Raw genomic sequence first — 24,969 nt, 5'->3', positions numbered from 1 at the left:
ATTCCTGTCAATTGCTCCCTTATGCTCTCCCTGAATCTCTGTACAACCTCTGGTTCTTTTAGTTTATCCAGGTCCCATCTCCTTAAATTCCCACCTTTTTGCAGTTTCTTCAGTTTTAATCTACAGGTCATAACCAATAGATTGTGGTCAGAGTCCACATCTGCCCCTGGAAATGTCTTACAATTTAAAACCTGGTTCCTAAATCTCTGTCTTACCATTATATAATCTATCTGATACCTTTTAGTATCTCCAGGGTTCTTCCATGTATACAACCTTCTTTCATGATTCTTAAACCAAGTGTTAGTTATGATTATGTTGTGCTCTGTGCAAAATTCTACCAGGCGGCTTCCTCTTTCATTTCTTAGCCCCAATCCATATTCACCTACTATGTTTCCTTCTCTCCCTTTTTCTACACTCGAATTCCAGTCACCCATGACTATTAAATTTTCGTCTCCCTTCACAATCTGAATAATTTCTTTTATTTATAATAGTTATGACTTTTTGAAATCGGTTGATTCTTTTTGATACACCCTGTATAATAATGTGTGTTCACAGTCCATTAAATACTGCGATTTTTTAGATCAACGTTTTATTATTAGGACTTTATTAACACTATAGATAAGAGACGTGTGAAGAGATCTGGGACCATATTGTCACTAAATGGTAAAATACTTATCTTGATCGGCAAAATAATTTTATTTATTTTATTTATTACCTAATGACGCATTTCTGGAAAAATCTCGTCGCCAGCTGTATTAAAATCTGTACAGAGTATCTTGTCACTGCCTACTTCGCTCCGTAACGCCATCTATGTCCTAAACATATTCTGTATTGATTGTAATATATCTAATGATGGGGTTCTATCGAAACGCGTCATGAGATGATAAAGTTATTTTGCCGATGAAGACAAGTGTTGTACTGTTTAAAATTTTTTTCTTTTATTAATTGTGAATACGTTGTGCTCTGGCATAGAGATCCGGATGAATGAAAATGAACTGTCATCAACATTGGGGTGAACTTAGTGTGGGTCAAAGGATACATTGGAACCATAGTGAACGATGCGGCTGACATGAAAGCTACAGAAACCATTACAAGATAATAAATCCAAGAAATTAGATAGCAAAGTAGTGATTTAATTCAGTCTGGAAATATCTACATCTAAATCTCTGCACTCCACTATTAAGTGCCGGCCGCGCGGGGGTAGCTGTGTGGTCTTGGGCACCGTGTCACGGTTCGCTCGGCTGCCCCCGTCGGAGGTTCGAGTCCTCCCTCGGGCATGGGTTTGTCTGTTTTCCTTTGCATAAGCTAGTTTAAATTAGATTATGTAGTGTGTAAGGTTAGGGACTGATGACCTCAGCAGTTTCGTCCCTTACTACTTACCACATATTTCCAAAAATTTAATAAGTGCCGGGTAGAAGGTTCATCGAACAACTTCGCACTATTTCTCTACTGTTCGAGTCTCTAACAGCGCACGGGGAAAACCAACAGTTACATCTTTCCGTGGAAGGTCTGATTTCTCTTATTTTATTACGATGGTCTTTTGTCCCTATGCAGGTCGACGCCGACAAAATATTTTCGCATTCGGAGGAGAAAGTTGGAGACTGAAGTTTCGTGAAAAGTTCTCGGTGCAACGAAAAACGCCTTTTTTTATGGTTTCCACCCCAACTCATTCCCCATTTCGCGATAGTACGAAACGAGCTGCCCTTCTTTGAAGTTTTTCTATGTCCTGCGTCAGTCCCATCTGGTAAGGATCCCATAAGGTACGACAGTACTCTAGCAGAGGATGGAGAAGTGTAGAGTAGGCAGTCCGTTTACTGAATATGTCGCATCTTCTAAGTGTTCTGCCAATGAAATGCAGTCTTTGATTCGTCTTCTCCACAACTTTACCTATGTGATCGTTCCAATTTAACTTGTTCATAATTGTTTTCCATAGTTACTTAGTAGACAGTTGCTTTTAGAACTCGTGTGAATGACCTCAACTTTTCATTATTTAGAGTCAATTGTCACTTTTCGCAAAATACAGATATATTGTGCGAATAATTGTAGAATTGATCTTGATCTTCTGGTGTCATTACTAGACAGTTAGTGACAGAACCATCTGCAAAAAGTCTAACATAGCTGCTCAGATTGTCACCTAAATCGTTTATACGGATTAGGAACAGTAGAGGGTGCATAACACTTTCCTATGGAACGCCAGATATGACTTCTGTATTACTCGATGATCAGTCACTACAACTGAGACGAACCCAGTCGCGCAACTGAAACGACACTCTATAGGCACACAGTTTGACTAGAAGCAGCGTCTGAGGAACGGTGTCAAAAGCCTTTTGGAAACATGAAATCAATTCGACATCCCCTGTCGATAGCATTCATTACTTCACGAGGATAAAAAGATAGTGTGTTTCACAGCAACGATATTTTCAGAATCCATGCTGACCCTGTGGCAATAGACCGTTACCTTCGAGGAACTTCATAATGTTCGAAGACAGCATATGTTCCAGAATCGTACTGGAAATCGATATTAGTGACAAGAAGAAGACTAGAGAAGAGAGTGGACCAGTTTAGAAACCATACCACATCGACAATTATATCTGGAGTGTGGCGAAACTGGATCAGCGCTACGTAATACGACTGACATTGGGACTCGTTGGCCCGGTCGTGTCCTTTAGACGTTCCCATGTGGGGCCACGACATTGGTGAAGAAGCCTGTTCAAACCACTTAATATTAGTACACCTGGATACAGAAAACAGCAAACAAAATTATACCTACTTCCATTTAGCCGTCTTAAGTACAAACAAAGTAACGAACTATTACATCGTAGGAAATCCTTGCATTTACGTCTATACAATCACTGTGTATTGCGTGGCAGGGGTATTCCCCGCTTTGCCAGTAATCACGGCTTTATTTTCGTTCCGTTTGCGTATGGAGCACGTGAAGAATTACTGTTTAATCGTCTCGGTGTGATCTGTAATTAGTTTACACTTGTGATTGCGGTCTTTACAGGAATTATGCGAAGGGGCTTGCAGTATATTGATAGAGCCCTCACTTCGTACTGATTCTGCGACCTTACCGAATAGACTTTCTCGGGATGTACGACAGTGCTATGCCTGTGTTATTCTAATTACGATGCGAAGTTCCTTTCGACTTTGTTCGTACATAAGACGGCTAAATGGAAGTAGGTGTAATTATGTTTGCTGTTTTCTGTATCTACGTGCACTAATATTAAGTGGTTTGAATCGGCTTCTTCACCGCAGTCAAGGCCCCACTTGGGAGCGTCTAAATGGCACGATGGGGTCAACACGTCCTAATTTCAACATGCATGCACGTCCAAAGGAACATTGCATCGTAATCAGAATAACACAGGCACTGTAGTATCGTATTTCTGTGCCGGTACCTGGCAAGCGACTTTCAAGTACAATGTCTGACCTGTACTGGAATATACACTCCTGGAAATGGAAAAAAGAACACATTGACACCGGTGTGTCAGACCCACCATACTTGCTCCGGACACTGCGAGAGGGCTGTACAAGCAATGATCACACGCACGGCACAGCGGACACACCAGGAACCGCGGTGTTGGCCGTCGAATGGCGCTAGCTGCGCAGCATTTGTGCACCGCCGCCGTCAGTGTCAGCCAGTTTGCCGTGGCATACGGAGCTCCATCGCAGTCTTTAACACTGTTAGCATGCCGCGACAGCGTGGACGTGAACCGTATGTGCAGTTGACGGACTTTGAGCGAGGGCGTATAGTGGGCATGCGGGAGGCCGGGTGGACGTACCGCCGAATTGCTCAACACGTGGGGCGTGAGGTCTCCACAGTACATCGATGTTGTCGCCAGTGGTCGGCGGAAAGTGCACGTGCCCGTCGACCTGGGACCGGACCGCAGCGACGCACGGATGCGCGCCAAGACCGTAGGATCCTACGCAGTGCCGTAGGGGACCGCACCGCCACTTCCCAGCAAATTAGGGACACTGTTGCTCCTGGGGTATCGGCGAGGACCATTCGCAACCGTCTCCATGAAGCTGGGCTACGGTCCCGCACACCGTTAGGCCGTCTTCCGCTCACGCCCCAACATCGTGCAGCCCGCCTCCAGTGGTGTCGCGACAGGCGTGAATGGAGGGACGAATGGAGACGTGTCGTCTTCATCGATGACAGTCGCTTCTGCCTTGGTGCCAATGATGGTCGTATGCGTGTTTGGCGCCGTGCAGGTGAGCGCCACAATCAGGACTGCATACGACCGAGGCACACAGGGCCAACACCCGGCATCATGGTGTGGGGAGCGATCTCCTACACTGGCCGTACACCACTGGTGATCGTCGAGGGGACACTGAATAGTGCACGGTACATCCAAACCGTCATCGAACCCATCGTTCTACCATTCCTAGACCGGCAAGGGAACTTGCTGTTCCAACAGGACAATGCACGTCCGCATGTATCCCGTGCCTTCCAACGTGCTCTAGAAGGTGTAAGTCAACTACCCTGGCCAGCAAGATCTCCGGATCTGTCCCCCATTGAGCATGTTTGGGACTGGATGAAGCGTCGTCTCACGCGGTCTGCACGTCCAGCACGAACGCTGGTCCAACTGAGGCGCCAGGTGGAAATGGCATGGCAAGCCGTTCCACAGGACTACATCCAACATCTCTACGATCGTCTCCATGGGAGAATAGCAGCCTGCATTGCTGCGAAAGGTGGATATACACTGTACTAGTGCCGACATTGTGCATGCTCTGTTGCCTGTGTCTATGTGCCTGTGGTTCTGTCAGTGTGATCATGTGATGTATCTGACCCCAGGAATGTGTCAATAAAGTTTCCCCTTCCTGGGACAATGAATTCACGGTGTTCTTATTTCAATTTCCAGGAGTGTACATAACGGATGTACGAGTACAGAGAGTAGACGTATGGTTGACGACATATGGAAGTTTGAGTTTGGCCGTGAGTCATGCACGGATAGCCGAATGGTAAGGCGACCGCTCGTGACAAGCGGGAAATCCGGGTTCGAGTCCCGGTCGGGCAGAAGTTTTCATTGTAGTCATTCCATTCTACAACTGTCCTTATTCGCAATTCAGTGTGTTTCTCTGCATAGTCCGCGTCTTTCTTCGATCGTCGGCCAGTTCAGTTTCTTCAGCATCTCAGTGACGCTCTACCATGGGCCAGACAAAGATGTGACCATTCGTGCTGCCCTCCCCTGTATACTTTCAGAGTCCCATGCGCCTGTATTTGTTACGGGTCCCACACACTCGAGCAGTATTCCAGGATAGCTCGCCCTAGTGTTTTACAAACAGCCTCCTTCGACTGCATTGTCCTAGTGTACCACCAGTGAACGGAAGTCCTCCACTCTCTTTACACACGAGTCAGCCTATGTGATCGTTCAATTTCGTATCCCTACAAATTGTTCCACTGAGGTATTTCTATTAATTGAATGATTCCATCTAAGACTCACTGAGACTGTAGTCAGAGGACATTCGGCTTTTTAGTTTTGTGAAGTGATCACTTCTACATTTCTGAACATTTAAAGTGAGTTGCCAATTTTGCAACACTTGGAAATCTTACCGAGATCTTTTTGAATATTTGCTCATATTTTTTCATGTGACACTTCGTTATAGATAGCTGCACCATCTGCGAAAATTCTGAAGTTACTGTTAACATTGCCTGCCTGGTCTGATGTACCATGTGAAAAGCAAGATTTCCAACACATTTCCCTGGGGCACACCTGAAATCACTTCTACATCTGCGGATGACTCTTCATCGAAGATAATATACTGCATCGTCCCTACCAAGAAATCCTCAGTCCAGTCACAAATTTCGCTTGATACCCCATGCGACTGTAGTTTTGATAATAATCGTAGATGTGGTACAGAGTCAAATGCTTTTCGGAAATCGAGGCATACTGCACCTACTTGAGTGCCTGATCCAAAGTTTTCAGTACACCCTGCGAGTTGGGTTTCACATGATCGATGTGCTGGTTGGCACTGAGGAAGGCATTCTATTAAAGCGGATCAGACATCGATATATGCGGACTCTGTGCTTTTTATTGTGTTCTTCATTTGTGTGGCCATATACGACATGTACTACTACAAAAAAAAAATTGCATACAATGACCTACCACAACAAATTCACACCTAAAATAGCTAACAGATTCAAAAAACAAGGCACTACCATTGCTTATAAAAGAAACAACTCACTACAATAGTCAAAACCAGACAGATACCAACAATCTGGTATGTATAAGCTCAGTTGCAGAGATTGTCAAAAGATATGCATTGGAATGGTTGGCAGGACATTCGACACAAGATATAAAGAACACATCAGTGCATTTAAATACCGTACAAACCATTCAACATTTCCAGATCATCTAAAACAAGAGCACCATAGACCAAGCAATATTTAAGAAAGATATGAATATCACAAAAATCACTAAAGACAGATACCTCCTCCCTTTCCAAGAAAATTTCCACGTACAAAAAGCATTAACACAAAATAAGCAGTTGCTCAATGACCAAATAAATATTCGAAACCAGAATCTATATAAAATAACTGATGAAATTACATGAAAAAGAAAAGACCGTTTACCATCCTTCACCCCCTCCCCCCCCCCCCCCCCCCACCACCCAATTTCATTTCACTTTTCGCTCCTCACCTTCTCCTCTAACTCACACTCCATCACACTACTATACACTTATGTCGACTCATCCTGGTTTCTCCTTCCCCCAAACAAAAAAATAAAAATGAATGAATAAATAAGCACCTTCCATCACCATTCCTTCCTTACTCTTACATAATATATAAATACACAACGACATAATTAAATAGAGTTACACACATACAATAACCTAATAAAAAAAAGGTTGTAGGGCAATGACAGACTAGTGGAAAGATTATGAGGACGACACCACAAAACTCGAACCACGACACATACTTAGTAGTACAAAAACAAACAAAAAACAGTGGTGTGCGTAAAAGTGTGGCCTGAAAACCATAAGAAACGCATAGTGCTGCAGAACAACTGAAAATCAGGCAAAAATTATCAGTGTCTAATGCAGAAAAACGTCAACGACGGCGCTTCGTGATGTAAGCGGAAATCAAGCGATTATCACCGTAAGTACAAATCAAAATAGTCTTAACGAACTGTTTTTGTATCCAAAAGCAAATCAAAATATATATAACTGAATTATAAATCACCGATGGTGCTTTACCTCAATAAACCGAAAAGCGTCTGGTGAAAAAAAAAAATCATGCATTTTTGTACTTGCAACAACAGAACAAAAATACCCTCAAGAATTTTTGTGTATGAAATTCAGTATTGACATTATTACCTTGGACAAATATCCTACTAATTTGTGTATTTAAATCGTGTGCATTATGTGACACGAAAAACGGGTTGTGCGTAGATGTGCAACCAATATTTAATGAACAAAACCTCTTCGATCACTAAATAAGATGTCTTTATTTATTATGACGTTTCGACAGTTACCAGCCACAGATATCTGCAGTTAGGATAAAAGGAACGTAAAGAGCAACATGCGGTTTGTTATACATCAGGCTACAAATATTTAAAAAGTTAAAAAATGTTTTAAAACATTCACTCATCAGAAGACTTTAAATTCGAAACAAGGTTCAGTGTCAGTATTAAAATCTAACAACTAGTTAGCTTGTTCGCAGATGATGCTGCCGTTTACCGTCTTTTAGAGTCATCAAAAGATCAAAACCAATTGCAATGTGATTTAGACGAGATATCTGTATGTTGCGAAAACTGCGTCCTTTCATCTTAGCCGGCCGAAGTGGCCGAACGTTTCTAGGCGCTACAGACTGGAACTGCGCGACCACTACGGTCGCAGGTTCGAATCCTGCCTCGGGCATGGATGTGTGTGATGTTCTTAGGTTAGTTAGGTCTATGTAGTTCTAAGTTCTAGGGGACTGATGACCTCAGAAGTTAAGTCCCATAGTGCTCAGAGCCATTTCAACGATTTTTTTTCCATCTTAGTTGCATATATGCCTAAACGTCGTAATAAATAAACACATTTTATTTAGCGTTCTAGGCCGGTTCAGTTAGGTTTAGTTAGGTTTAAGTAGTTCTAAGTTATAGGGGACTGATGACCTCAGAAGTTAAGTCCCATAGTGCTCAGAGCCATTTGAACCATTTTTTTTTTTCATCTTAGTTGCAGACATGCCGAAACGTCGTAATAAATAAACACATTTTATTTGGCGTTATAGGCTGGTTCAGTTAGATTTAGTTAGGTTTAAGTAGTTCTAAGTTACAGGGGACTGATGACCTCAGAAGTTAAGTCCCATAGTGCTCAGAGCCATTTGAACCAGTTTTTTTCATCTTAGTTGCAGATATGCCGAAACGTCGTAATAAATAAACACATTTTATTTAGCGTTCTAAGCTGGTTCACTGACATAATATTCATGAAGCTCGCGGACTCGTACCGGAATTTAAGAAGGCGTGGAATCGAGTTAAGGCCGAGGAAACGGTGGTAATTCGAGAAACAAAACAATGATAACAACGACAGAACTAATGTTAGCGGCCGTGGCGTATACTGACTGTACTCGGGGCAGTGGCCGAAGCTGACGACCTCGGCGCTTGCGGCGGAAACTGCGACCACCACCAGCACCAGCCACGTCCCTGGAGCCGCCATCTCGCTGCACCCGCTGGCCGGTAAACACCCCGGCCGCCTCGGGTACGTCGTTATAAAACCTGCGTCCCCTGTCTGACGTCACGGCCAAGTCCGATCCGCTGTTTCCGCATACTCGTCACTCACCTGCCACACCACGCAACTATACAGCTTCTACACTGAAGGGCCAAAGAAACTGATACACCTGTCCAATATTGTGTACCCCCCCCCCCCCCTCCCTGTGAGTACACAGAAATGCCACGACACGACGTGACATGGACTCTACTAATATCTGAAGTAGTGCTCGAAGGAACTGACATCTTGAATCCTGTAGGGCTGTCCATAAATCCGTAAGAGTACGTGGTGGTAGAGATCTCTTCTGAACAGCACGTTGCTATAAAGTCGATCAGTTGTAGAATTATGGAACATGTATTATGTTCGAGCATAATGACTTTTCTGGAGACTAGAAATCTACTCTGTAGGAATCAGCATGGGTTTCGAAAAAGACGATCGTGTGAAACCTAGCTCGCACTATTCGTCCACGAGACTCAGAGGGCCATAGTCACGGGTTCCCAGGTGGATGCCGTGTTTCTTGATTTCCGCGAGGCGTCCGATACAGTTCCCCACAGTCGTTTAATGTAGAAAGTAAGAGCATATGGACTATCAAACCAATTGTGTGATTGAATTGATGAGTTCCTAGATAACATAATGCAGCATGTCATTCTCAATGGAGAGAAGTCTTCCGAAGTAAGAGTGATTTCAGGTGTGCCGCAGGGGAGTGCCGTACGACCGTTGCTATTCACAATATACATAAATGACCTTGTGGATGGCTTCGGAAGTTCACTGAGGCTTTTTGCGGATGATGCTGTGGTATATCGAGAGGTTGTAACAATGGAAAATTGTACTGAAATGCAGGAGGATCTGCAGCGAATTGACGCATGGTGCAGGGAATGGCAATTGAATCTCAATGTAGACAAGTGTAATGTGCTGCGAATACATAGAAAGAAAGATCCCTTATCATTTAGTTACAATATAGCACATCAGCAACTGGAAGCCGTTAATTCCATAAATTATCTGGGAGTACGCATTAGGAGTGATTTAAAATGGAATAATCATATCAAGTTGATCGTGGATTAAAGCAGATGCCAGACTGAGATTCATTGGAAGAATCCTAAGGAAATGCAATCCGAAAACAAAGGAAGTAGGTTACAGTACGCTTGTTCGCCCACTGCTGAATATTGCTCACCAGTGTGGGATCCGTACCAGATAGGGTTGATAAAAGAGATAGAGAAGATCCAACGGAGAGCAGCGCGCTTCATTTAGTAATCGCGAAAGCGTTACGGAGATGATAGATAAACTCCAGTGGAAGACTCTTCAGGAGAGACGGTCAGTAGCTCGGTACGGGCTTTTGCTGAAGTTTCGAGAACATACCTTCACCGAGGAGTCAAGCAGTATATTGCTCCCTCCTACGTATATCTCGCGAAGAGACCATGAGGATAAAATCAGAGAGATTAGAGCCCACACAGAGGCGTACCGACAATCCTTCTTCCCACGAACAATATGAGAGTGGAATAGAAGGGAGAACCGATAGAGGTACTCAAGGTACCCTCCGCCACACACCGTCAGGTGGCTTGCGGAGTATGGATGTAGATGTATTTTTAGCCACTCTGTAGCAATTATAGACGTGTGTGGCGTCGCATTGTCCTGCTGGAATTGCCCAAGTCCGTCGAAATGCACAAAGGGTGTGAATGGATGCAGGTGATCAGACAGGATGAATACGTAAAGCCGTCAGCACACGGACCGTTCTGTCGAACGTTAACGTTGAGCGTGCCAAGTTCAACGTGCTGCTGAACGCTAAGGAACGATGCGACTTGTGCATACTGTACGTGGGCCTCAACGTGGTATACGCGATCGCAACGCTCTCCAGCGGCAGTTGAGGGATGTTTCTAGTAGTTCTTAAAACACACTGTTTACTCAACGGGCGTGCGTAAAATTCCCACGTTAGCTCTATTAAAACGCACATTTCCTCCATCGTCCATGAAAAGGAAAGTACCATGTCCAAACAATAAGTACACAGGCTTATAAAAGTTCCATTACAAACAGCGCGGTACAAATTTGGAATACTTCTCTGCATACGATAAACATTATTTCATCATTCCCACATTTTAGTAAAACCCCAAGGTCAGGCTTACTTGATCACTGTTCCTACCCAGTAGCAGAATCTTTGCAACATGTGAATTACGAAGCGTAAAAGAAATAGGAGCAAAATAACATTATACAAGTAGCGCAAGCTGTCCTGTAGATTAAGCCAATCGAACAAAGTCACCCCTCAAAAAAAGATGAACTTACATTTACATAACATCAAATATTATAGCATATACTTATATTAAACTAATAATAAAGTATCAGAACCTAATAAACGCGTATGTTAGGAAAAAAAATTTGGAACTGTTGAGACGCGAACCACCGCCCCAACAAAAAGTTGTTCTTGGGCAGACACGCTGCCCATCACGCTAAACCCCTAACAGCCTATCTAGTCATATTGTGTTACCACTTCCTAAAACCTTTAATCGTTGATAATTATGTTACTAATTTAAATTTAACTATATAAAATTGTACCAAGAACAATGCGTTTTTGGTGGATCTTCAGTGTGTCGCTGCCTTCAAATAGCTTACTCTCTTAATACGCAAGTTACAATAATTCTTTTGCCACGAATATGATGTTTCTCATAATTTTATTGGAATGAATCACACAACTAACAACGGGTTTTCTAGTGATTCTCAATTTGCTGGTGCTCAGAAACGGCATATATACATACAGGCTTGAAATGAACGCCAATATGGCGCCTCACAACTCTGTACTGAAGGGAAACGGTGTGCGTGTGACATAGGTGACGCTGTGCCATCTCATTGGTCAACGCTCAGACGCACGCTCAGAATATCTGACATGCCAAATATTGCTCTGCACGTTCGGAAAGACTTCCGAACGTGCTATTCCACGCTATGACGTCAGAAACTCGGCACGCTCAACACTCAACGTTCGGATGCACGGTCCGTGTGTCGACGGCTTAAGTGTCACCTGTCAGTGTCGTAGATATGCCCTATCACGGGTCCCATATCACTCCAACTGCACACGCCGCACACCATTACACAGCTTCCACCAGCTTGGACAGTCCCCTACTGACATGCAGGGTCCATGGATTCATGAGGTTGCCTCCATACCTCTACACGTCCATCTGCTCGATACAATTTGTAACGAGACTCGTCCGACCAGGCAATATGTTTCCACTCGTCAACAGCCCAGTATCGGTGTTGACGGGCCCAGGCGAGGTGTAAAGCTTTGTGTCGTGCAGTCATCAAGGGTATATAAGTGGGCCTTCGGCTCCAAAAGCCCATATTGATGATGTTTCGTTGAATAGTTCGCGCATTGATATTGTTGATGGCCTAGCATTGAAATTTGTAGCAATTTGCGAAAGGATGCACTTCTGTCATGTTGAAAGATTCTCTTCATTCGACGTTTGTCCCGTTCTTGTAGGATAACCTTCCGGCCGCAGAGATGACGGAGATTTGATGTTTTACCGGATTCCTGATATTCATAGTACACTCGTGAAATGGCCGTACGGGAAAATCCCCCTTCATCGCTACCTCGGAGGTGCTGTGTCCCATCGCTTGTGCGTCGACTACAACACCACGTTCAGACTCACTTAAATCTTTATAAGCTGCCATTGTAGCAGCAGTGACCGATCTAACAACAGCGCCAGACACTTGTCTTATGTAGGTGTTACCAATCGCAGCGCCGTGTTGTGCCTGTTTACATATCTCTGTATTTGAATACTCATGCAGATACCAGTTTCTTTGGCACTTCAGTGTAGAACTCGACTCTGTCACGTCAGTTCTCTTTCCACACGGTTTGGTTTCAGTTCCAAAGTCGATCCTAGGATTTAGTGCGAAACTCAGCTTGCAATTTTCTCACATGATATACGAGAACTGTGGATGAAGGACAACAAGCACATTCCATATTTCCGGAAAGCATTTGACACGGTGCCCCATTGTAGGCTGTTAATAAAGGCACGAGCACATGAAATAAGTAAACAGATATGTAAGTGGCTCGAAGACTTTAAATGATCGAACCAAGTATGTTGTCCTCGACGGAGAGCGTTAATCAGAGACAAGGGTATCGTCAGGAGTGCCCCAGGCAAGTGTGATGGGAGCGCTGTTGTTCTCTGTATGCGTAAATGATTTCGCGGACAGGGTGGCCAGCGATCTGAGATTGTCTGCTGATGATGCTGTCGTGTATGGTAACGTGTCGAAGTTGAGGAACTTTAAGAAGATACAAGACGTCTTAGACGAAATTTTCAGTTGGTATGATGAATGGCAGCTAGCCCTAAATGTGGAAAATTGTGAGTTAATGCGGATGAGTAGGTATAATAAACCCGTAATGTTCGGATATAGTATTACTAGTGTCCAGCTGGACGCAGTCAAGTCGTTTAAATATCTGGGCGTAACGCTGCAGAACGGTATGAGTTGGAAGGAGCATGTGGAGACTGTGGTAGGGAAGGCCAATGGTACTTCTGTTGCGAGGAAAATTGGGGGGTTGGCGACATTGTAGAGTATGGATGGCAACCTTGTGACAGTGGAGTTACTTCCTGGAGTGGCACAGAATTATCCCACTAAATTCATTTGATATCTTCTCGGTCTATACAAGGGCGATGTACTTGAGGACAATATTATGGAAATGGAAGAGGATGTAGATGAAGATGAAATGGGAGATATGATACTGCGTGAAGAGTTTGACAGAACACTGAAAGACCTGAGTCGAAACAAGGCCCCCGGAGTAGACAACATTCCATTAGAACTACTGACAGCCTTGGGAGAGCCAGTCCTGACAAAACTGTACAATCTGGTGAGCAAGATGTATGAGACAGGTGAAATACCCTCAGACTTCAAGAATAATATAATAATTCCGATCTCAAAGAAAGCAGGTATCGACAGATGTGAAAATTGCCGTTCTATCAGTTTAATAACTCACAGCTGCAAAATACTAACGCGAATTCTTTACAGACGAATGGAAAAACTGGTAGAAGCCGACCTCGGAGAAGATCAGTTTGGATTCTGTAGAAATGTTGGAACACGTGAGGCAATACTGACCCTACGACTTATCTTAGAAGAAATATTAAGGAAAGGCAAACCTACGTTTCTAGCATTTGTAGAAGCTTTTGACAATGTTGACTGGAATACTCTCTTTCAAATTCTGAAGGTGGCAGGGGTAAATACAGGGAGCGAAAGGCTATTTACAATTTGTACAGAAAGCAGATGGCAGTTATGAGTCGAGGGGTATGAAAGGGAAACAGTGGTTGGGAAGGGAGTGAGACAGGGTTGTAGCCTATCCCCGATGTTATTCAATCTGTATATTGAGCAAGCAGTAAGGGAAACAAAAGGAAAGTTCGGAGTAGGTATTAAAATCCATGGAGAAGAGATAAAAACTTTGAGGTTCGCCGATGACATTGTAATTCTGTCGGAGACAGCAAAGGACTTGGAAGAGCAGTTGAACGGAATGGATAGTGTCTTGAAAGGAGGGTATAAGATGAACATCAACAAAAGCATAACGAGGATAATGGAATGTAGTCGAATTAAGTCGGGTGATGCTGAGGGAATTAGATTAGGCGATGAGACACTTAAATTAGTAAAGGAGTTTTGCTATTTGGGGAGTAAAATAACTGATGATGGTCGAAGTAGAGAGGATATAAAATGTAGACTGGCAATGGCAAGGAAAGCGTTTCTGAAGAAGAAAAATTTGTTAACATTGAGTATAGATTTAAATGTCAGGAAGTCGTTTCTGAAAGTATTTGTATGGAGTGTAGCCATGTATGGAAGTGAAACGTGGATGATAAATAGTTTAGACAAGAAGAGAATAGAAGCATTCGAAATGCGGTGCTACAGAAGAATGCTGAAGATTGGATGGGTAGATCACATAACTAATGAGGAAGTACTGAATAGAATTGGGGAGGAGTTTGTGGCACAACTTGACTAGAAGAAGGGATCGGTTGGTAGGACATGTTCTGAGACATCGAGGGATCACAAATTTAGCATTGGAGGGCAGCGTGGAGGGTAAAAATCGTAGACCAAGAGATGAATACACTAAGCAGATTCAGAAGGATGTAGGCTGCAGTAGGTACTGGGAGATGAAGAAGCTTGCACAGGATAGAGTAGCATGGAGAGCTGCATCAAAGCGGTGTCAGGACTGAAGACCACAACAACAACAACATCTTCTCGGCATTCTGTTAAACATTCTGGACAATTTTCATTTATGTAATCTCATGCAACTATCAAATGCATGTTTTTAGTCCAGGAGGGCCTTTCCGTGCAGAAGTTACAACTAATTTCGTTTTAAGCGTTCTTTCTTAGCCATGACTAGCGTGGGGCTCAGAGCTGCAGTGAGGTCCGCACAGCCAGGACTCGCCCGGTCGCTGGCGACACACACGCGCTGCCCGACGTACGCATGTGGTCGCGAGAGCGCACGGCGACGTCAAGGACCGGATTCGGCGAGTTTAAGTTGAATGGATCGTTATATCCGAGTAGTGCAACCTTCACTTGTGTGTGTCTCCGTCCGTCCAAGTGACCTCATGACATCAAGCTGTCAGTTGGCGGTTTTATATTCCGACGTTGCCCTTGCATGACTTGGTTTGCAACGACCGATGGCTGGTCGTTCGGTCGGTCGCCTCAGTGGACGACGTGTATCTGGACTTTCGACACTCTGTGTGTTCTTAGCGCTCATGTCTACGTGCAATTCGTCTTGTTGCTGTATAGAGACTGTTTCAGCATTGTTTGTGCAATTGTCTTTTGCGGTTCCATGTGCATATAGTCAGATTCTGAATAGGCTGTTTGGTCCTAACCCTGTTTACGTACTAGGATTTGGTGGAGCCAACTTGTGTAACTAAATGCTTGTCATTTGACGGTGTAAACTGTTATTCTATCGTGGTATTGGTTATCGCATCTTAGGTGAATTCTGCGAGTGTGCTGGTCGGCGTTTAAGCTGTCCCCAGTTTGAGTTGCCATCCCGTTAAATGAGCATAACTCTTGGCTGCCTGTCTCACCGGTTACAGAGTTGTAGGGACTTTTCTCAGGTCGAAGCTTGGAGTACTGTCTGTGGATCACTCTCTTGTTTATTTGGTCTGATTGTGTCAATTGTTTAAAAATAAAAGTTTGCTTAAATTATTCCTATTGCTTGTGGCCTTCAGCCCTCTGCCTCGTGATGACTGGGTGTCGTGTGATGTCCTTAGGTTAGTTAGATTTAAGTAGTTCTAAGTTCTAGGGGACTGATGACCATAGGTGTTAAGTCCCATAGTGCTCAAAGCGATTTGAACCATTTTTTTGGCCTTCAGCCGACAAATAATTTGAATTCTTCTCAATAAGGCCTTCATCCGTCAGTGTAGCTTGTGTTACAGTCAATTTTTTAAAAATGATTGTTTTAAAAAAATGATTTTGGTATTTTCAACGTGCAATTGTCTTCCTCATTTGAAATCAGGTATTCAGCCGTTAATTGTTCTCAAGTATTGGTCGTGGCGTTCAGCCGTCAGTATAGCTTCTGCTACAGTCAAATCTGACTAGATGCACATGGAACCGCAAAAGACAATTCCACAAACAATGCTGAAACAGTCTCTATACAGCAACAAGACGAATTGCACGTAGAGATGACCGCTAAGAACACACAGAGTGTCGAAAGTCCAGATACACGTCGTCCACTGAGGCGACCGACCGAACGACCAACCATCGGTCGTTGCAAACCAAGTCATGCAAGGGCAACGTCGGAATATAAAACCGCCAACTGACAGCTTGATGTCATGAGGTCACTTGGACGGACGGAGACACACACAAGTGAAGGTTGCACTACTCGGATATAACGATCCATTCAACTTAAACCCGCTGAATGCGGACCTCGACGTGGTCGTGCGCTCTCGCGACCACACCCTTCCATCGGGCAGTGCACGTATCGCCAGCGCCCTCGGCGAGTAGGCTGCTGCCATCGTCGGTCCCCACTGCTGCTCCGCCTCCACTCGACTGAACTGCCTGGTGTGCCCCGAGCGGGACTCGAACCCAGGATCTCCTGCTTACGTGGTTGGCACTCTATCCGTCTGGGCCACCAAGGACTTGCTGTAGTGTAGTTGGTCGCCACGTCAGTGGAAACGTCATCGCGCTGTAGAGCCCGGTCTGCATCGGTTCTAGATTCCAGTCCTGTGGGAGACCAGCGTTTTATCTAAGTTACTTCAGAATTTTCCGAATATTATTGTTGTTGAACTAGGGCCGGTCATTTCCGTCTCTAATCAACTTACGTGGCATACACTCTTCGACCCATTAAAACCGCAACACTCTGGAGGTGCCAGCAGGCGGCAACGCTGGACACACCAGTGGAAGTCTCCTCTGGAGGCATCAACGTGGGCTCTGAAAACAACGACCGTGTGAAATCCAACTCAATCTGTTCGTCCGCGAGACCGAGAAAGCAGTAGATACAGGCACCCACGTCGGTAACATGATCCTTCCGGAAGATGGCCGGCCGGAGTGGCCGTGCGGTTATAGGCGCTACAGTCTGGAACCCGTGACCGCTACGGTCGCAGGTTCGAATCCTACCTCGGGCATGGATGTGTGTGATGTCCTTAGGTTAGTTAGGTTTAAGTAGTTCTAAGTTCTAGGGGACTGATGACCACAGTAGTTAAGTCCCATAGTGCTCAGAGCCATTTGAACCATTTGAGCCGGAAGACGTTCGATACGGGTGCCCACTGCCACCTATGAACAAACTACGAGCGTACGGAGTATCGGACCACCTGTGTGATTGGGTTGAAGAGAGTGTAGCAAACAGAACACAGCAAGTCATTCTGAACGGAGAGAAGTTCCCAGACGTAAAAGTCACTTCAGGTGTGCCTAGGGAAGTGCTACAGGACCATAACTTAATACAATATACTGTATATACACAGAGGTGCTAAAGGCCTTGGATACCTAATGTCGTGTTATTCCTCCTTTTGCTCGACGTAGTGCCGCAACTCGACAACTCTACGTGTCGTGGACTCAACAAGTCGTTGGAAGTGTCCGCCAGAAATATTGAGCAATGCTGCCTTTATAGTCGTCCATAACTGCGGAAGTGGATTTTGTGGACGAACTGACCTCTCCATTATGTCCCACAAACGTTCCACGGGATTCACGTCGGGCGATTTGGGTTGCCGAACCATTCACTCGAATTGTCCAGAACGATATTCGCACCACTGCTGAACAAGTGTGGCCTGGTGACACGGCCCATTGTCATCCGTCAAAGTTCCATCGTTGTTTGGGAACACGAAGTCCACAAGTGGCTGCAAATGTCTCCTATGTAGCCCAACGTAGCCATTTCCAGTCAATGATCGCCTCAGTTGGACCAGAAGACTCATCCCATTCCACGTAGACGCGGGCCTCGCCATAATGGAGCGACCACCATCGTGCACAGTGCCTTGTTGGCAACTTGGGTCAATGGCTTCGTGGGGTCTACGCCGCACTCGAATCCTACCATCAGCTCTTACCAATTGGAATCGGGACTGATCCGACCAGGCCACGCTTTTCCATCGTCTAGGGTCCAACCGATATGGTCACGAGACCAGGGGAGGCGCTGCAGGCAATGTCGTGTTGTTAGCAAAGGCATTCGCATTGGTCGTCTGCTGCGCAGCCCATTAACGCCAAATTTCGCCACACTGTCCTAATGGATACGTCCGTCGTACATCCTGTATTGATTTCTGCAGTTATTTCACGCAGTATTGCTTGTCTGTTAGCACCGACAAATCTACCCTGCCGTCGGTCGTTAAGTGAAGGCCACCGGCCACTGCACTGTCTGCAGTGAGAGGTAATGCCTGAAATTTTATATTCCCAGCACACTGTTGATATGTCGATCTCAGAATATACGAATTCCCTAATGGTTTCCGAAATGGACTGTCCCATGTGTCTAGCTCCAATTACCATTTCACGTTCGAAGCCTGTTAATTCTCGTCGAGCGGCCATAATCACCTGTGTACAAATGACAGCTCCGCCAGTCCGCTGCCCTTTTGTACCTTTTGTAAGCGATACTACAGCCACCTGCATATCTGCATACCGCTATCCCATCACTTTTGTCACGTCGGAAGTTCCTCGAGGCTTTTCGCGGATCACGCTGTTGAATACAGAAAAGTCGCCGCGGTAGAAAATTGTAGCAAAATGCAGGAAGATTTCCAGGGTATCGACTTTTGGTGCAGGAAGTGGAAATTGACCCTAAACATAGAAAAATGTAACTTACTGCGTATACATCGACAGAAGGACCCGTTATTGTATGACAACACGAGTGCAGTGCAATAACCATAAAATGCCTAGGAGTGTTCGTACGTAGCGATTAACGGAGGGATGACACACGACAGACTGTGGTTCATTGGAAGAATTCTCAGGAAATATAATCCACTCGCAGGAGAAGTAGCTTACATAACGCTCTTCCTATCAGTACTTGCATAGTGCTCATTAGTCTGGGGTCCGTACCAGACAGAATTGACGGAGGAAGTAGAGAAGATCCAGAGAAGAGCAGCACATTTCGTTACAGGTTCACACAGTAAGCTCGAAACCGTTACAGAGATGCTCAGTCATCTCCAGAAGCTGCAAAAGAGGGGTCCTGTATCACAGAGTACTCTACTTCCGAAATTCCGACAGCGTACGTTCCTACAAGAGTCAGCCAATACATCAATTGCTCCCACCTACGTGTATCTCACGAAAGCACCATGAAGACAAAATTAGAGAAATTCGAGGCCAAGTGGATGCTCGCCAGCATTCGTTCTTTCCACGAACCATCCGCTGGCTGCGGAGTACATATGTAGATGCAAACACCATACCGTTCATTTAGACGAGTCAGGTTGCACAAGAGGGAGCGGCAAGAATACTTTGGGGTCTCTACCCACGGGCGTCGTGTAGGTACCTTTCCAAGGAGCTAGGCATTTTAACTGCACCGTCTCAAAACAGATGTTGTAGTGTAACGACGTAAGTTTCGTTTAAATGATTTTCATTTGACCTATGACCATGTGCAGACTTCGTCACCTACGTCAGTTACAACACACTTCAAAATTATTTAAACTCTTTTTAAATTGTCTCTAAATGGTTCTTGAACGAAACTGTAAAACATCATTTGAGTCGTATGCGCAGAATTACGTCACTCAGTCCAATTGGTTTGCGCAAACTTTTCAATTTAGATGCCGTTTGTTTCTTCTCAGAAATTATATTAATGCAAGTGATCTGCTTTAATAAATATTAGAACCACGTTGAATAAACTTTCGAGATTTAAACTCGAGATGAACGTTGTCAAAAATTAATAATCTTGTCAAATAAATTACGTAACATAATTCTTCATAAATAAATTCTCGGAACACGTATTTAAACTTTAGTAGCATCCACTAGTTTATTATCTTCCTACATATAGACGTGAACCTGAGCCTTGACAAGATAGAACTGAACCTTTACAACATGATTAATCTTTCTATGACGTCATTGTTGTAGAAACATTACAAATTCTTAATTTTCAATTTTTAGAAGCACGACGCAACAACTCGGTTTCAGGATCTTCTGTTGCTCTTTGGCTGTCGACCCGCGACGTATAGTGGCCAGCAATTTTCTCTCTGGTCCCGGCAGCGAAGATGCTGTCTCCGTTCGTTGCGCCGCCCTCTCCGTACATGAAACATAAAAATTAAATACAAACTTTAGACAATTCACAACCATTACAAATATTACAAAAATAAATAAACAAAAACTAAATTAAACTTATATTCACCTGCAAACTGGGCTGACACTGGTGGATGGGTGACGCTTCAATTTCGCGTCCCACTACAATGTTTGGTACTGAAATTCGTCATAAATAATCCATCACAATTTGAGACGAACTTCGACCTCTATACCTACAACACAAGAAAAAATGACCTTTGTACTCCAATATTAAATTTGCCAGTGGCTCAGAAAAAGAGTTCAATCTGCAGCAACAAAATTTTTTGCTCATTTTCCCCAGAATGTAAAATGTTTGACAAGTAGAAAAAGAACTTTTAAATCCAACTTAAAATCATTTCTCCCAGGTGACTCCTTCCACTGCACTGATGAATTTCTACTTAAAAACTGGCAATCTCCGGCAAAACGACTTGTATTTAAGATGCACGAGTAGCACTAAAATCGTAGTATAGCCATTAATGTGAACAGTAATCATTTACACATATCTTGTGAAGTGATTCGTTCCACATAATTTTGATTAAAGAATGGTTCGTATGTTCTAGGGAACATGTAGCTAACTTGATCGCCGTACGCTCTCCCCTCACCGAGCGAGGTGGCGCAGTGGTTAGACACTGGACTCGCATTCGGGAGGACGACGGTTCAATCCCGCGTCCGGCCATCCTGATTTAGGTTTTCCGTGATTTCCCTAAATCGCTCCAGGCAAATGCCGGGATGGTTCCTTTCAAAGAGCACGGCCGGCTTCATTCCCCGTCCTTCCCTAATCCGATGCGACCGATGACCTCGCTGTTTGGTCTCCTTCCCCGAAACAACCAACCAACCAAGCTCTCTCCTCCCCCTCCCCTGGCGCGCACTGCACCATCACCTCTGGTTCACGTAATGTGTAATTTAGACTACAGTCGGTACCTCGGCCGCTAACTTGTTAAGCCCGGAGGCTGTGCTCTATTTTTTCGTGCTCTCGATGACACATTCCAACAAGATAACGCGAGATAGCATGTTGCCCCTGCTGTTCTGACTTTCCTCGTGCATACAGAGAGTGATCCACTGTTGCCCTGGGAAGCACGTTTTCCAGCTGGAAGCATCTGGTCACGGTTTGCTGAGAGTCTGACGCACCACCACTCACCAGCCAGTATGGCTGACGGCCTCTGGCACAGAGCTCAAGCATCTCGGAATGACACACCCATATGCGTTAGCTGAGCACTGTACAACTCTGGCCACTCTGGCTGCAGAGGTGGCAGTTCTACACTCTCTGATCGAAAATGTACGGACACCCCTATGTAATGCGGAAATGGCCACCAGATGTCAAGACAAGAGGGCCCACCAACACAAAAGGAGGCAAGGAGTGTTGTGTTGTCGGTAGAGACGCAGTAACAGCAGAATCAGTAGGTCAGGTGACTCCAAACGTGGAGTAATCATTGGATGTTATGTTATAAAACGACTCCGTCAGGGGCATTTCAAGCCTTCTAAAGGTACCGAAATCGAATGTAGGTGTCGTGAGTGTGATGTGGAAATGCGAAGAAATAACCGTAGCTAAACCAAGCCCAGACAGACCCCGTATACTGACGGACAGTGGTCGTCGACCATTGTTGGGGTTGGTTGTAAATCATGGAGTGAAATCAGCAGAAGGTGGCACTACTCAGTTAAATGTGCTGCCCGCAGTCCAGCTAGTACTACGGCTGCACAAGAGGAGCTGCCAGCAATGGGTTGCAGCAGTCGAGCAGCTCCTCATCAGCCAAATATTTCCGTGTCCAGTGCTGAGTGATGCTTGAGGTGGTCCAAAGAGCGACGCTACTGACCAGTGGATGGCTCGAAACGAATTATTTGGAGTGATGAATCACGCTTCACAGTTCGTAATAATTGACGGTAAGTCAGCGAGTAAAACAGAAGTGATTTCTGGCGTTCCCCAAGGTAGTGTTTGTTGTTCCTTATCTATATAAACGATTTGGGAGACAATATGAGCAGGCTTCTTCGGTTGTTTGCAGATGACGCTGTCGTTTATCGACTAATAATCAGAACATCAAAAATGGTTCAAATGGCTCTGAGCACTATGGGACTTAACATCTGAGGTCATCAGTCCCCTAGAACTTAGAACTACTTAAACCTAACTAACCTAAGGACATCACACACATCCATGCCTGAGGCAGGATTCCAACCTGCGACCGTAGCGGTCGCGCGGTTCCAGACTGAAGCGCCTAGAACCGCTCGACCACAAGCGGCCGGCTACATCAAAACAAATTGCAAAACGATTTAGAAAAGATATCTGAACTGTGCGAAAATTGGCAGTGGACCCTAAACAACGAAAAGTGTAGGTCATCCACATGAGTGCTAAGAGTTCGTTAAACTTCGGTTACACGATATATCAGCCAAATCTAAAGACCGTAAATTCAACTAAATACCTAGGAATTACTATTACGAACAACTTAAATTGGAAGGAACACAGAAAATGCTGTCGGGAAGGCAACCCAAAGATTGCGTTTTATTGGCAGGACACTCAGAAAATGTAACAGACCTACTAAGGAGACTGCCGCTTGTCTGTCCTCTTTTAGAATACTGCTGCGCGGTGTGCTATCCTTACCAGATAGGACTGACGGAGAACATCGAAAAAGTTCAGAGAAGGGCGGCATGTTTTGTATTATCGCGAAATATGGGAGAGAGTGTCACCGAAATTATGCAGGATCTGGGCTGGACATCATTAAAGGAAAGGCTTTTTTCGTTACGTCGGAATCTTCTCACGAAATTGGAATCACCAACTTTCTCCTCCGAATGGAAAAATATTTTGTTGACACCGACCTACATAGGGAGAAACGATCACTACGATAAAATAAGGGAAGTCAGAGCACGGTTTAGTAAGGTTGCAACTACGGTCGTGAGCGAATTGGGTTGTATGCCGATAAAAGTGAGCGAATTCACCGGTTGTTATAACCTTCCGGACCACTTCCAACTAAGGTAAGTCTGTCATATTTTGTTCTTCACAATCAACGTTCTTGTTGTTGTGCTCTTCAGTCGTGAGACTGGCTTGATGCAGCTATCCATGCTACTCTATCCTGTGCTAGGTTCTTCATCTCCCAGTACCTACTGCAACCTACATTCTTCTGAATCTGTTTAGTGTATTCATCTCTTGGTCTCACTCTACGATTTTTACCCTCCACGCTGCCCTCCAATACTAAATTGGTGATCCCTTGATGCCCCAGAATATGCGCTACCAACCGATCCCTTCTTCTAGTCAAGTTGTGCCACAAATTTCTCTTCTCTCCAATTCTATTCAATACCTCCTCATTAGTTATGTCATCTACCCATCTAATCATTCAGCATTTTCTGCAGCACCACATTTCGAAAGCTTCTATTCTCTTATTGTCTAAACTATTTATCGTCCATGTTTCACTTCCATACATGGCTACACTCCATACAAATACTTTCAGAAACGACTTCTTGGCACTGAAATCTATTCTCGATGTTAACAAATTTCTCTTCTTCAGAAACACTTTCCTTGCCCTTGCCAGTCTACATTTTATATCCTCTCTACTTCGACCATCATCAGTTATTTTGCTCCCCAAATAGCAAAACTTCTCTACTACTTTAAGTGTCTCATTTCCTAATCTAATTCCCTCAGCATCACCCGACTTAATTCGACTACATTCCATTATCCTCGTTTTGCTTTTGTTGATGTTCATCTTACATCCTCCTTTCAAGACACTATCCATTCCGTTCAACTGCTCTTCCAAGTCTTTTGCTGTTTCTGACAGAATTACAATGTCATCGGCGAACCTCAAAGGTTTTATTTCTTCATTATCTAAACATACATTCTCAGAAATTTCTTCCTAAAATTAAGGCCTATATTTGATACTAGTCGACTTCCCTTGGCCAGGAATGCCCTTTTTGCCAGTGCCAGTCTGCTTTTGATGTCCTCCCTGCTCCGTCCATCATTGGTTATTTTGCTGCCTAGAGAGTAGAATCCCTTAACTTCATCTACTTCTTGACCGTCAATCCCCTGTTACGTTTGTGGCTGTTCTCATTTCTGCTACTTCTCATTACTTTCGTCTTTCTTCGATTTACTGTCAGTCCATATTCAGTACTCATAAGACTGTTCATACCGTTCAGTAGATCACGTAATCGTTCTCCACTTTCACGCGGGATAGCAAAGGCATCAGCGAATCGTATCATTGATATCCTTTCACCTTGCATTTTAATGGAGGGGTTTTTTCTGTTCTTAGGGTGTTGTTTGGTATTGCGCTAAGAAAGGGCTAAATGTGGGGCAATACCAACACATTTTAGGGCAATGTTTACCCCGTATAGTAGAGGAACATGACGATGCACCCTGTCAGAAAGCAGCATCTGTTAAGCAACGGTTTGGGGGCAATAACATCGCTGAAATGGCCCAGTCTTCCTGGAGTCCCAGCATGAACCCTATGGGACATCCATGCAGTGAATTAGAAGTCGACTTCCGCTCCCAATCAAAGCATCCGGCGGCGCTACCTTCTCCAGTTTGGGGTACTGAAAAAGAATGGACTGCCATTCCTCTACAGACATTGAGAGAACCCACCGAAGGTGACCCTAGTGGAGTTCAAACCGTAATAAGGTCAAAGGGAGGACACACGCTATGTCGATGTGCAATAA

At 44.5% G+C, this 24,969-nt stretch overlaps 1 protein-coding gene across 1 annotated transcript in view; it reads right to left on the bottom strand.

The window, feature by feature from the left end:
- The window catches only part of LOC124716862 (mucin-2-like), a 47,427-nt gene extending 38,790 nt beyond the window's left edge, over positions 1-8,637 (bottom strand). Inside the window, exon 1 of the mRNA XM_047243414.1 lies at positions 8,544-8,637. Coding sequence (XP_047099370.1) covers positions 8,544-8,637 — 94 coding nt within the window. The remainder of the gene's footprint in view (positions 1-8,543) is intronic.
- Positions 8,638-24,969: the final 16,332 nt, after the last annotated feature.

This window comes from Schistocerca piceifrons, chromosome 9, assembly GCF_021461385.2.
Source record: "Schistocerca piceifrons isolate TAMUIC-IGC-003096 chromosome 9, iqSchPice1.1, whole genome shotgun sequence".
Lineage (NCBI taxonomy): Eukaryota > Metazoa > Arthropoda > Insecta > Orthoptera > Acrididae > Schistocerca > Schistocerca piceifrons.
The sequence above is the reverse complement of the archived record's forward strand: the minus strand, read 5'-3'. Positions and strand labels throughout refer to the sequence as shown.